The sequence below is a fragment of the Fibroporia radiculosa genome (assembly GCF_000313525.1).
Source record: "Fibroporia radiculosa TFFH 294 genomic supercontigs, scaffold341, whole genome shotgun sequence".
Classification (NCBI taxonomy): domain Eukaryota; kingdom Fungi; phylum Basidiomycota; class Agaricomycetes; order Polyporales; family Fibroporiaceae; genus Fibroporia; species Fibroporia radiculosa.
In genome coordinates, this window is record NW_012133198.1 from 16,770 (window position 1) to 31,139 (window position 14,370).

Consider the following 14,370-nt stretch of genomic DNA (forward strand, 5'->3'; position numbering starts at 1 on the left):
GTCATGTGGTCCACGACTATGCGACTCGAATGAAATGTGCCAGCGCTAGGTAATTCATATCCACCGAGTTGAAGTTTGTTCGAGAAACAATGGATCGACTTACCTACTGATATACGCCTCACTGATGAAGCCTTCAAGCACATGAATGTGACTCTAAAGAAGGGATCTGCATCCATGGATCCTGACTGGCCTAACATAAGCATGCAAATTATGATGCGTCTTATTTTGCCGTCGCCGCCAAGTCTTACCTAGGTACGACTTGCACGTCGGAGCGTTTGGTTGCCTCCGGTATTACAGGGTTTCTCGCAACATCCTGGCGCTATGCAGCTAGTCTCGAAACCTCCGACGTATGTGCGGTGGGGTGACTTCCTGATCATTGCCTGACGCTGAGCCCAAGCCACCTCTCTACGTCCACCTATGTGTCAGATCTGTTCTGAGTCTGTCCTGCGCCTCATGTGAAGGCTACCTCCGGTAGGACGATCGGAGACCTCAGGTGTGCATTGGTATATGGACGCTCAAGTGGTTTATATAAAGGCAGCTCCGATGGCCATCTTTATCACTCAGCAATTTGAAGCTCTCCCTGTATTTGCATCAACAATATTAAGCTTAGCTTGTAACATTCACTCACGTTCGTCTTCTCTCCACTTTGCCTTGGTTTAGCTCATCACGTCATTCTAGCATGGCTCACCTACTACAAGCGTTCAATAACCAAGTCAATATGACTGTTGCATTGAACTGGAACAAAGACACAGTGAATTTGACATTTGCGTACTTTGAGAGATATCTCACAGAAAATTTTCAGATCATCCAGCAGTTTGACGACTTCTGCACCAATCCCGTTCTTTATGGTGTGATACATGATGCTAATACTCTACGCTCTCTCAAGGATGTCGTTGACCGAATCAAAGAATTTTGGTGAGTGAAAACCAGTCTAGCTGTATATAGACATGCTCACTCCAGTCATTGCAGTAAAGATGGTTCCTGTTATTTCTACAGAGGGGACAGACGTCTCTTGCAAGTCTCGTATCAAGGTTATCCATTCAAACTCGACTCGCTATTGGATTCGTCTTCTCTGTCACGGGAACTACACCCCCCTTAGCGACGGCGACGAACTATTACTATCCCCTCGCCGCACTCTATGCCAGATTCTGCTTCGCGCTATCCGATGCGCGGATGCTGCCCGATAGTGTGGAGCTCTGTTGGTTTACACAAGGACAAGGGCCCGCAGCGGTTGGACGAGTCTGCCTCGGCGCCACCCTGGACAATCCGCAGCTGGAAAGAAAGGAGTGGGCTAGGTTACAGAGGGCCAAAGCGCTTCTAGACCAAAAGTTAATTCCCAACGTGGACCTCTGTCTTGTGCGTGGCGGCGGGGGACAGAAAGTCGGGCACTGCTGCGAGACACTTCCGTTCCTTTTTATGTACTCGTGAGTCAGATTGTTCTGTTTCGGTTTGTCCTAATAATCGACTAACATGTCTGCCTAGAATCCGCAACACGCTGAGCTTACCCGATGTGTGGGGGATTTCCCTCAAGTCGCAGCTGCTGGATGTGCAGAATGCGAACCCAGCAAGTTTGGTGATGCCTGCGGGAGCCGGACGTGCTGCCCGTATGCGGGACAGATGTGCGAACTGCAACCAGATTATTGGGGCGATGAGAATGAATTCCGACAACTTTAGGATGCGGAACATCGTGTAGATGAGAATGCTTTTCGTGTGGTCTTCGTAGTACCTTTAGGCCTATTAGGTATTTACGTCAACGCAGTATAAGCTCATATGCACATCACTGAGCAGTCATCGCAATCGTACATGCATGATAATTGGTGCTGCGAGCGGTAATCGTGAGGGTGAGGGGACATGTTTTGATTTGCTTATTTATGTTACTCTAATCTGCGAAGGTAGGTGGCCGTGATCCTCATAGACATAACTTGGACCGTCCTTCTACAATTGGCTGCTCCGCTGATATGCTTGGAAACCGCGAGCCACTGACGCACAGACTGACTAGAACATCAGAACATGCGGAAAATGTTGTATATGATCGTGAGCATCACCAATTCCTTCAGACCGCTTCTATTCGCGCTCGCCTTCTGAAACTCTAGCATCGTCCATGGCGCGCCGTGTCTGCCTTTTCGGGCGTTTCAACCCGGTTTGCTCGCACTTCATCGCCGACATTCTATTCTACGACGCCTACACGATGGAGCGATCACTATTTATATACTGCTATGCATTTCGCGCAGAGGCAGGATGGATTGAACCATGATGTTAACGAGTCCAAGCTGTGGGGTAACGGAATGGAGCATGTACCGGGTCGAACTGAGACGCTGTAGATCAAGGACTCAAAGCTTCATCCTTTTCGTGAAACGGAAGATCAGCGGAACGAATGCGTGCACGTAGCCTGGCAAGGACTCCTTCCCTTCGAGCGGGTTGTTGATCTGATGGACGGGAAAACCAATCGTCTATATCATCGAGGGTGCCTATGCTCGCATTTTTAGTGAACAAGTCGCGTAGCATGTGCGAATAGGAAACCGCATACCCTTCGGGAAGCAGACAAGCTCTCGCATCTTGCGCACTTCCTTCTGCATAGTGCTTTCCCAAGACTTGTACAGTTCACAGCTGCAGGCTAATTCAATCAAGAATGCTAGCATGCTGGCTGTGACTACTCCAGACTCTTCCTCAGCATGCTTTGTACACTCAACCATGAAGTTCGAGAGGTATACTGTCTCTGATGCTGTCAATTTCCTAGTGCTCCATCTTTGTGGTGCTAAGATGGAAGCCTTCAAGAAATTGGAGGTAGTCATCACGAGTGACTGTAGTTCGTCATGTATAGGTTGCGAACCACACCATTTGCGAACCCTGGCAAGGTTTAGGCACCAGCGGGAGAACAAGAATAACTCGTCCATGTCGATATCTCCTTTACCTAGATGTAAAGCTGCTGATAGGAAAAATGCTAGGTCTGCAGGGCACGCGGCACGGTAAATGAATGGAGTTGTGAATACTATGAAGTCCTCTTACCCTCCAGATCGAGCTCGTTCTCGAAATCGTAACTAAGCTTGACTGTACACTTCCATAAAACAGGCTTAGGTCCACTTCCACTGTTCACTGTGATGTCCTGCCACATCTTTCGGAGGCGGAGACGGGAAGTGGACCAATCGTTCATCGATTGCATCAGTCCCCGTATATTATTTTGGATCCGCCACTGATCTTCCATACCACGGCGACTGTTGTCGGATATCATGGGGAGCACGTCGATGAGACTGTCCAGCGTTGCAATAATGTAGTACTTTTCTTGTTCATTGGCCCGTGTCGCATAGTATTGGCCCCATACCCGACCTATAGGATCTTTCAGCCGCCCACGCATTGATATGGTAGATAAGGAATGGAGAACGGTCTTATAGTTAGTGGTATCAAGACAAAGGAGGGATACTGGGACAATGAATGCGCTATCCGAGACCGTTGTGTATGCCTCTGCCAGCATCTCGCCCAGGAATGGTGCTGAAGAGTTCGCATTCCACCTGATTGAATCCAAAGAGTCCAATTCGCATGCTCTCCAGTCTTCTGAGTGCCATAGTTGCTGAAGAGCGATCTCCCACTGTCTGAGAATGTCCGCCCACCGCCACACGGTACCATCTAGAACTGGTACTGAAAAATATCAGGAACGGTAGCAATCACTGAACATATCAGCTCACGGGCTTGAAGGACAATGTTCCGTAGCTCAATGGAAGATCTTAGCCGCCTAAGGGATGTCTTCCATTGCCGGATGGACAACTTCCACGTCCGGAAGGCAGCCTTCCGCTGCTCAAGAGATACTTTCCACCATCTAGCACTCAGAACAAGAGTTAATCGTGCTGAAAAAATTATAAGAAAATTTGAAGGGTAGCCATGTCGAATCACGGCTCACAGTAATGATAGAGTAACTTCAGGACAACCGAACAAACCAATCGCTGAGGGCCGCACAGCAGCTTAAGCGACCACCATGCTTGTGGAGACTTGTAGGCGCAATCAGATACGATAGCGGGAATAATTGCAGTACCGATAGTGACCAATAAAAACAGGGAAACTAGGCCACACGCTATCGCAGATACACTGGTGCTCATAGGCCCCAAAAATACAACCAAGCCAATGAGGAATAGAGCCATAGAGGCCTGCAGAAGCACCGGAAGGAGATTGATGATGAGAGGAACCTTCCATCGGTCAAGACTCTGGTGGCGCAAGTACCAAATCTCAACGCTCTCCCGAGACATGGTCAGCGGCCGCGTTCGGTGATGATTAAGCCATTGATTGACAGATATGGCCAGGGATGCGGCGCCGAGACTGAACACAAGTGCAGCGAACCATAGACCATTGATAGCAACAATTTGAGATGAGACTTTCGTCGCTGAGGAGGAGCTAATTAAAGAGGACACAGATTCGAGGGGGCTATCATGACCAGAACCTGTGAGGAGGTTCAGCTGCATAGCCATCATCGCAAGAAGTTGCGTGGTCGTGTCGGAGGTCGGTGGTTGCAGAGTCGGATAGTATTCAATCACAAAGGCGGTCAGAATAGCCGAAAATAGACCGGCCTACTCACGATGTCACAAAAAGTAGCATATGTGAGTCCTGGTACATGCAGATGAGCCCATAACATCAGCACACTCACGAAGATGAGCATGATATTTAATTCATCCTTCCACCTGTCAATCATCTCTCTCTGGTGTTCCCACACTTGCTTGGCACATTCTGACCATACTTCCTGCGCTCCTTCCTTGAGAAAGGTTTTGGGGCCTTGCGCCAACTGTACCGGAGGCCCCCTTTCATTCACATGCTGTAATGTAAATGGTTGGCGAAGCACAGGCGACTCCTCAGAAAACTCGCCAAATTCTCACCTCTGCATTAAATTCACGCTTTGAGTCGCTATGAACTTCGGTAACAGCAACCTGCAATATGTCAATGACATCAGTTTAGACACAAAGGATTTAGATGATTGTCGATACATCTTCATTTGAATCTTTCTGGTTCCAGGATTGGTGCCTATCCTCTACTTGTATGTCGCGCACGGACAGATACTCTTCCGATATCTGCACAAGCACGTATAAGATCATTCGAGGTTTCAGAACGTATGTCACTTACTACAAGTGTGTTGCCGTTTTTCGCCATTCCGTCTTCAGTCCTAGGTGCTGTACGTATCTCGATGCAAGTAGCATGGGAGGATACAGCATCAGAACAAACCGAACGAATCCTTGAGCTCACTTGACCATCTTTTGAATGACCTAACATGGCAAGTTCAACAGAGTTGTTCGTTGGGTGGATCTGTGCCTCTAGATCGGGGTCAGAGCTTGCTTGACGCAACAAAGACGACGGAAGGGCCAGCTCTTGATCAAGGGGAGGCATAGTGACAGTTCTCAAGGAGGGGGGAAGAGAGGTTAGGCACAGGAGAGAAAGAGTACTCACTACCAGAGATGGGTTCTGGCGTTCGAGGGAAAGTGTGCTAGCCTGCCTCGGGCAACGCCGGGAACGATACAAATCTGCTTTGACGGTCAGATGCTACTCGGCCCACCTGGGGTATGGCGCGGATCACCTTCGGATGAGGTTGACCAGGCGCATTGAAGATTGGTTGAGCATAACTCTGCAACTGGTAAACTCACTCCAAATTCTGAGCTCTCCAATTCTAGAGATAATTTTGGGTCGACGATCAAGAATTCAAGCATTTGAGCCCATCTCAGTGCTCTCTTGCGCCTAAAGATGTGTCAGTTCCGAGTTGCGCAAAGACTTTAAGCACTCGCCTTGCCATGCGCCGCAGACACTGATCGATGTTGAGCTCAGCTGTGTTCACTGTCATTTATCAAGCACTCGGAGCCACTCATGAAAAAACTCGGCGAAGTCCGAGGCAGTTGTCTTTGGAATTGGCTCTGCTCCTCAGTCGTTCTGTCTGCACGCTGCGTTCAAACTTCTTCATCATTTCACCGTCTGGATCTGTTCATATTGTTCATTTGGTTCCTCATTAGACACCCCGTCGCATCCAGTCGAAAGCATCATGTTGAACGTGGACCATTCGCATCGAGATCCAGCGCAATCAATATCAAGTACGCCGTTCGCACATTGTAGCGTCTCGACGAGTCCGGAGCTCGTGTTCGCAGGTTCTTTTTAAGTTAGATTTTGACGTGACGATTCAATTCTGGTACCCGGAGACTACGGTCCCATCGGCCTCTGGCTGCATACACAGCGCAGAACAATTCAACCACACAGAACGAAGAGTGTGCTTCATGCACGACACATCGGCGTCTTGGGCAGAGGTTGCAAATGTACGGATTAACCGTACGATTTTCGCGAGAACCACCCGGGAGAGGGGAGCGTGGGAAGCAGATACAGGAGAGAAGGCGTCCGTGTGGAATGTGCCATGCATGGATGGTGAGTTTGCCTGGACAGTCTATCATTACGCAAATCTCATCCTACGCACATCCAACAAGGCGGCAGAAGCAACAGAGCCGTTTCTCCAGGATGCCTGGCTGAATGCGGTCATTTTATTTTCCTCTTAGCTTTTGTCAGTTTATTCGCGTCTTCCGGGTGTCCATTGTCACTGTAACTTATGCTATAGTTGTCAGCATTGTAGGTTCTTGTATAGATCTGAGAAGTGCTAATGCATGGTCAGGATATACTCAGATTGGCTGGTGAGTGCTGTTCTTAGATGATCGCTCTAGGTGTATTCTGAGGATAACTTACATGCTATACCTGACTTGGTTATATTATGGGCCTGCCATGATTCTAAGTCGTAATCTAGTGTGACTGGTATGCGGTTTCAGATATGAAATCATTGTCTGTGGCACAAGCAAACATCTATGTCGCTCTGTCTCATAAGGTCTGCCTTCGCATTCGCGCCAGCTTGGCTTACACATGTCAAACACGTTTTGTGGTTGAGTGGAAAACCTTTGAACAGACCAGAGGGATCCAAGTGCTACATCTTGAGGGTAAAGGCTCACTTGTGCTCATGAAGTACGAAGAGAATAGCGCAGCGAACTGGAACTCACTAGACTGAAGTCGATAGCATGGAACCGCACGATTGGCGGTCAAAGTCTGGGTGTGGGTAATACGAGTGAGCGGATATGCACAACTCAGCTATCGCATGATAGACGTGTGAACTGATCTGTCCCAGTCTTTTTAGTTGAGGGTCCAGACACCTTTCGAACAAGAATTTCATATATCCATCGTCTTCCCCAGATGTCACGTTTCAATATTTTCCTGATACTGCTACTCACAGACTGCGCGACCTCTTTTTGGTCAGTGGAGAACATGACCGCTTAGTTTGATGCAGTGACGTAACAGACGCTATCTTGACACCCCATCGCAGTGAGTCGTTCCTCACGATGGGCCATTGACCATTTATGGATCTTACGGCTGCCTTCATGTTCTTGGAAAGATATGTTGCCATGACGTTTGACTGATCAAATTTGACAGAATGTTAAAGTGAATTTGGGAACAGAGATTGCGGAGTGGATGCGCTGGTGATATGAACAACTCTTGAAGCTAGTGGCACTCATGCGAATGGATCCGTCTTGACACGTACTTTGTTTTCTTAGGCTCAGCCTGACCGGACGGGTTGCGAAGGTGCTACTCCCTGAGAAAATGCGAGAGGTATAATTTGGCTGTTACCAATTTAAAAGCTAGCTTCATCAGCTCATCGCCTCTACGCCCCTCATGTTAGAAACTACAGGAAAGATTGACTTCACCTACAACGGGGAGATATTTCAGACCTGGTACAAGGTCGTCGGTGGCCTCAAGTCAGGCGGGCGCCCTCTCATTGTCCTCCATGGCGGCCCCGGTGTGTCCCACCACTATATGCTTCCTCACGATGCCCTTGCTGCATCCCACAATATCCCTGTTATCTTCTATGACCAGATCGGCAACGGTGAATCTTCTCATCTCCCCGGAAAACCCAAGGAGTTCTGGACAATTGACCTCTTCATTGACGAGCTCGAGAATGTGTTTGTGTACCTTGGAATACGGGACGACTTTGACATGCTCGGTCATTCGTGGGGCGGCATGATGGCCACCCATTACGTCGCTCACAGACAGCTGGTCGGGCTGAGGCGCCTCGTGCTCGGCGGCAGTGCACCATCGATGCAGCTTTGGCAAATGTCCATGTCGAAGCTGGTAGCAGAGATGCCGGAGGAGTTTAGGGAGACTGTCAAGAAGCACGAGGAAAACGGCACTACGGACAGCCCAGAATTTCAGCTGGCCAGGCTGGCATTCTACAAGAAGCATCTTTTCTTGCTCAACGACTGGCCTGAGGTTTTGGCCAAGGCTTACACCTCCCTGAGCCAGAACCCAACGGTGTATCATGCGATGTGAATCATTTGAGTTGGCATATTTTCGTCAGGTGTGTGACGATCGTTGAATCCAGGATGGGGCCTTCAGAGTTCACAATTACGGGAACGCTGAAGACGTGGTCTGTCGTGGATAGGTTACACCTTATGTCCGTTCCAACACTTTTGATCAACAGCGCACAAGATGAGGCACAGGACGTGTGTGTGTCTCCCTTGTTCATGAAGATCCCGCACGTGAAGTGGGTGCAGCTATCTCGCAGTTCCCATATGCACTTTATGGAAGAGCCGGAGCGGTATTTCTCTATCTTGGGGGAAATTCTCACCAACTAGTACAGTGCAGAGATAGCTGCGCATTTCTGGACATACGTTTTACCAAGTGTAATATATTGAACTTGTGATGACATTCAGTGGCCTGTTGGTTCACCCATTACGTCATTTGTTAGCACCTTCCTGCTAATGCCTCGCATAATAGACTGCTCAGCTACTATGTAGCGAGTGAAATGGCAGGACGCCCGGGCTCAGGAGGTCATCGTTCCAAGATATTCTATCGAATTCGTGGGCCACGCGCCAGTGCGTGAGTCCCATGCCACTTATTGTATGGGGCTCTTAGTCTAAGAAAAACAGCGAGTCAATTACCTTCTGAGCATGGTTTGCTACAGCCTATTTTAGCCCAAGGTTGTATGAGATTACCGATTCTAACTTCTGTTGATGGATTATGATATATCCAGGGACCAAGGTGTCAATATCAAGGGTACTTCCCAAGGCCTGTAAGCTGTTGACAGCACATTGCCCTGTTCCATCATGATCCACGACCGTCGTAAGCCCCGGGTCTGTTGCAAGTCCGTGCAGCTGGAAATTCTGTTCCCGTGGATGCTAACTGGCCAGCCTGGTACAATTTCAGTAAGAATAATACATGAGCTACATAGCCTGGCATGGGCTCTCCCTCTGAAGGGGCTGTGCGTCCGATATCGAAAACGATCAGATGTCTATATCATGAAGGGTCTCTGTGATCGCATATTCAGTGTATCATTAGTAGTGCGGTGTATGCGGATAGCAGATCACGTACCCTTAGAGAGGCGAATGCGCTCTCGTTTCGTGCAGCCATCCAACCGCATATCACATTCTAAAAACTTGGGTAGCTCACACCTGCATGCTATGTCTAATAAAAAAGTGAGCACTGCGCTGTCAGCAACATCAAATACTCCTGAGCTCTCCTCAACATGACGTGTACATTCATTCATGAATTTATGGAAACAGTACTCCTCCCAACCTGTTAATATGCTAGTGTCCGAGGGTCGTGATAATGAGACCGTCGTATTCAGGTCATCATGGACAGTCACCACAAGTCTTCGTAGATTGTCGTGGATAGTGTTCAAGCCATGCCATTTACGCTCCCTAGCAAGTTTTAGGCACCAATGTGAGAACATGAGGATATTATCCGTTTCAAGGCCTCCTTTCGGAAGAGACATAAACTCCGATAAGAAAAAATTCAAATCTACGGGATACCGCAGTGAATAAATACAATTTATGGGTGCGAGTGTTATGAATTCTCTTACCTGCGCTATCAAGCTCATTCCTGAACCGTCTAATCACTTCGAATGCAAATCCCCATCCGAGAGGCTTGGCTCCACCTCTGGTGTTTGTCATCGTATGCTGCCACAATCTTCGAAGACGAGCTCGTACAGTGGGCCAATCATTCATCAGCTGAATAAGACCCTCCACGTAGTAATTGACAGCATGCCAATTTTCCCTAGCATGAGGATTGTCATCAGATATCACAGGCAGCATATCAATGAAGCTGTCTAGCATGGCCAGGATATGGCCCTTTTCTTGCTCGCTCGCCCGTGTAGCATAATATTTGCCCCATATCCAACTCAGAGGATATTCGAACTGCCCACGCTTCGAAAGTGCAGCTAAGGAGTTGAGAACAGTTTCGGAGTTGGTGGAATCGAAACAAAGCAGAGACACAGGGACAATGAACGCGCTATCCGAGACCATTGTGTACGCTTCTGTTAACATTTGGCCTTGAAATGGCGTTGGAGAGCTTGTATTCTCCTTTATTGCATTTAAACACGCCACCTCACACGCTCTCCAGTCCTCTGAGTTCCAGAGATCCCGGACGAAGTAACTCCGATCCAGGAGCGCTGAAAGCAACCCATCCACGGTGTCATTATCTGTAGGTAACGCAGACAATACATCAGAAAGTGTTAAATGCAGCAGTTACAGAGTCTGTCTACCCACAGACTTCGCCGATAGTCCTCCGCCACCCGAAAGAGGTCTCCCAATGCTGGAGTGGAGTCCCCAGCTGTTGAAGTGAGGTTTTCCACTGGCAGATATAGACTTTCCACTGTCTGAGGGGAATTTTCCACTGCAGGAAGGTCTTCCACTGCCCGAGGGAGACTTTCGACGACTCATGGGTGCCTATATATGATAGTAGGAACGCGTCAGACGAGTTGGAGCAATAGTCAGCATCCGAACCTAACCGAATGCGCCAGATTAACTTGGAGGCAGCAGAATAAATTAATCGCTCAGAACCACGGAGCAGCTTTAGCCACCACCATGCCTGTGGAGACTTGTAGGCACAGTCAGGGATGATAGCGGGAATGAGCGCGGTACCAATGGTGACCAAGAGCAGCAAAGAAACGAGCGCGCACACGACAATAGATATGCTAGTACTCAGTGGCCATAACAGAATGACCAGGCCGACGAGGAATAGAGCCAGCGATGCTTGTAGAAGGACTGGAAGAACACTGATGATGAGAGGAACCTTCCACAAATCAAGACTCCGACGGCGTAAGTACCAAATCTCCGCGCTCTCTCTTGACATGCTCGATGGTCGCACTCGATGATGGTTTAGCCACTGATTGACGGATATAGCGAGGGATGCTGCTCCAAGGCTAAAGACCAACGCAGCGAACCACAGGCCATTGACGGCAACAGTCTGAGACGAGGCCTGTGTCACCGAGGACGAATTGACTAGAGCAGACACAGACGGAAAGAGATGGTCTCTGTGATCAGCATTGGCAGCAAGAACATCCAACTGCGCGGAAATGATCATGAGGGACTGCGCAGTAGTGTCGAAAGTCGATGGTTGAAGAGTGGAGTAGTATTCAACCACAAATGAGGTGAGGACGGCTGAAAATAGACCGGCCTGTTCACGACATGGCAAAAGGAATCGTAGATCAGTCCCGGCGCACATAGACGAGCCCATAGCAGCAGCACACTCACAAAGATAAGTAGGGTGTTCAATTCATCCTTCCACCTGTCGATGATCTCCCCTTGATGCTCCCACACTTGCTCGGCACACTCAGACCACACCCCTTGCAAGTCTTCCTTTATGATTGTCTTGCGGCCTTGCTTCTGCGACGGTGGTTGCTGATTTGGAGCAAGGGTTGTAATTTTTGGAAGAAACCGAAGGCGAGGTGGGGACAATGCACAATCTATGAGCTTCTCGAAGCCTCAGTAAGCCTCCCAAACTCTCACCTCCATATTGGTTTTGTGTTCTCCATCGTTGTCCAATTCAGGAACGTCATCCTGTAGCATGCATATGTTATCAGCCTCTCGTGCCCAGAAGATACTAATGCTTACCGAGACATCCTTGATGGACACTCTCCACCCTGAGACGTTGAAGCCATCTTTGACGTCGTTCACAGATGGATCTTCTTTAAGGGCCTGCGCAAGGAGTTGTAGTACAATTTGAGACCTCGAGATTCTGGAATGCTCACCGTGAGCGTGTTATCAACACCCGCTGGTCCATGTCCAACTCTCAGTGCTATCTGGGTCCAATTGTAGGTACCAATAAATAGCAGAGCTTCAGAACGACATGAACATACCCCTGCGCTCAATTCGCCATCTGTAGAGTGGCCCGATACCACAGACCCAACAGATTTGTCAATTGGACGGGTCTGTGCCTCCAGATCGATCTCACCGCCATGTGTTCGACATAACAGAGAAGCCGAATTTGGATCAGTAGAAGGCATTGTTACGAGACTCAGTGTTGATGAAAATCCGGGGACGCAGGAGACATCTTATGGGCAGGGAAAATGAGGCTGAGTCGTCCCCTCAAAGCAACCATCTACGAACAATGTGGCGGTTCATTGATGGTTAGACACTATCCGATACACTCCACTGCATTCTGTATAGATTTCAGATGGTGCCTGCAATTCGCAAGCTCCCCAGAAACCACAGGTGATCCTTCGGTGAATGTCTCAACACAAAGGTTCATTAGGAAAACAGGAAATCACCGGAAATGCTGTACAAATCAATCAGATCCGCGGAAGCATACTTACAGTTCCATCAACTCGTTGTACACTTTCCTAGCACTTGAATCTTTGAGCAAGGCTTTGCACTCATAGAAAATGCACACTCACTAGTAGCGATCACAATGGACTGCGATCAGCGAAGTGAGTCATTGATGAGAGCGATTCTACGTGTTTACGCTCATCGGCAATGGACGTCGGTAACATTATGATTGGCATATATGGCGTCCATATCACCGCATGCAGAGTTTCCATAATGAGACTGGAAATAGACACTATTCAATTCTCGACAGGAATTGATTGGGGGCTTGAGAACGAGAGAAGCGTTGCTATCCAGCCACGATATCTGATCCCGTTATTTGAACATGTGATAGTGAATTGTTGATGAACGTACTCATCTCCAGTCATAAAATCCACTTCTCTATTCCTTGAGAGCGTTATTTCTCAGCCGAGTACATCCAACGACTTGGCGCTGGTTTTTCACTTGCAGCATCTGAATCGTACAAACGATAAGAGGCTCAACTCTACTTGAATCGACGGCGAAGCGCATGTAAGAAGTATACGGGGGCGGCCGCTCATCCCAGCTCCTGGTCTTGCTCTAGCTTACGGTCGACGTGGGGCAGGTGCTCACATCTCAGTCCATGTAATCCCCCAGAGATCCTGTTCGGCAGTGGAGTCTACAAATATGGCTTGAAGAGCAACAGAAAGGGCGAGAAGATATAGGTACGAGATGGGTAAAACAAGGGTAAGGTGCATTTACAACACAATGCTTAGAGTACGAACTCGCAAGCAGTTTTCGATTCGCTGGCCGAGGAGGATTCGCTGAAGCCCGAGCGTGCGCCAGCTATCTATATTCGCTTACAGATGTTGCGGCCATCGCGCCCCAAACCGATGCAGAGTCCGCGTCACGAGTATGAACTTGGGTCGGGATCGGGGAAGGAACATGGACGCACGTGGTAGACTCACCCGTTGTAACAGCTAGCAAAGCCAACGTAGGGCATACAAACGTGGATGCTGTCGTAGCTGTTGCACTCCGAGTCGCACTTGAGAGTTTCACAAAAGCTGTCCTCATTTATTCGAGCGTATCGACCCAGATCCTGCACGTCAGATGGCTACTGCGTAGCAGTGAGATGGATGGAAAGGCGCAGGCCGAGTGGACATTACTAAAAAGGAGAAGCCAGGGGCTACGGAATTCTGGAAGGAGAGGTAAAGGGGCGTAGAGTTGTTGACGGTGGCAGTGGACGGAAGGAGAGAGGTGATGCACAACTGTGCGTCACGGTGTATGGACTATGGGGCGAGTTGTGTGGGACAGTTGGAAAGCATAAGGATGATGATTGACCGCATATACCAACTTGCTTGTATGCATACTGTCAGAGTCGGGGTCACGGAAGTGGCAGAAGGTCCAGGACGCAACGTCCCGAGTCTTCACAAATAGAAAGAGTTGTGGGTGGGAGAGACGAGAGACGGGAGACTGGCAGTCTGACGGATCGTCTTTGACAAGGAGTACGTACTAGTCGGTGGCGGCAGCAAAGGCTTGACGAAGGACGCACAGCACCCAAAGTAGGCCAGAGTCGGAGGAGCTAGCCAGATTGAAGGAGACACGCAAGAGAGAGCGGAGGAACAAAAAGTTGAGACATTGATCGATGAGCCGTCTCCGCCTTGAACTGGTTGGACCAAACTCGGTGCACTAGCAGCGCCAGCTCGCTAGCTGCTCTTGTGTCGCCTGCCGTCATCACGCAAAGGCAGCATCCTATTTGGTGCAACTCAGTCGAGGGCTCATCTCGCTCACCACTGCACTCGCCCATCTCTGCTCTTTGATA

The 14,370-nt window shown here is 49.0% G+C and overlaps 4 protein-coding genes across 4 annotated transcripts; 2 read left to right on the forward strand and 2 right to left on the reverse strand.

Moving 5' to 3' along the window:
- Positions 1-679: 679 nt before the first annotated feature.
- Positions 680-1,099, forward strand: FIBRA_00818 (uncharacterized protein; the record flags this gene model as incomplete). The annotated part of the gene is made up of 2 exons (XM_012322706.1): positions 680-915; positions 970-1,099. 2 exons carry the CDS (start codon positions 680-682, stop codon positions 1,097-1,099), a joined length of 366 nt encoding a protein of 121 aa, XP_012178096.1.
- Positions 1,100-2,322: 1,223 nt separating this feature from the next.
- FIBRA_00819 (uncharacterized protein) lies at positions 2,323-5,361 on the reverse strand (the record flags this gene model as incomplete). Its single annotated transcript, XM_012322707.1, has 9 exons — positions 2,323-2,468; positions 2,528-2,947; positions 3,007-3,627; positions 3,681-3,839; positions 3,893-4,553; positions 4,631-4,795; positions 4,857-4,907; positions 4,965-5,048; positions 5,101-5,361. 9 exons carry the CDS (start codon positions 5,359-5,361, stop codon positions 2,323-2,325), a joined length of 2,568 nt encoding a protein of 855 aa, XP_012178097.1.
- A 2,301-nt stretch (positions 5,362-7,662) lies between these two features.
- Positions 7,663-8,621, forward strand: FIBRA_00820 (uncharacterized protein; the record flags this gene model as incomplete). The annotated part of the gene is made up of 2 exons (XM_012322708.1): positions 7,663-8,312; positions 8,369-8,621. 2 exons carry the CDS (start codon positions 7,663-7,665, stop codon positions 8,619-8,621), a joined length of 903 nt encoding a protein of 300 aa, XP_012178098.1.
- Positions 8,622-9,269: 648 nt separating this feature from the next.
- Positions 9,270-12,271, reverse strand: FIBRA_00821 (uncharacterized protein; the record flags this gene model as incomplete). Its single annotated transcript, XM_012322709.1, has 9 exons — positions 9,270-9,295; positions 9,358-9,450; positions 9,848-10,465; positions 10,533-11,442; positions 11,520-11,738; positions 11,775-11,825; positions 11,880-11,963; positions 12,017-12,067; positions 12,125-12,271. The coding sequence occupies 9 exons, from the start codon at positions 12,269-12,271 to the stop codon at positions 9,270-9,272; spliced, it is 2,199 nt and encodes a 732-aa protein (XP_012178099.1).
- Between the last annotated feature and the right edge of the window lie 2,099 nt (positions 12,272-14,370).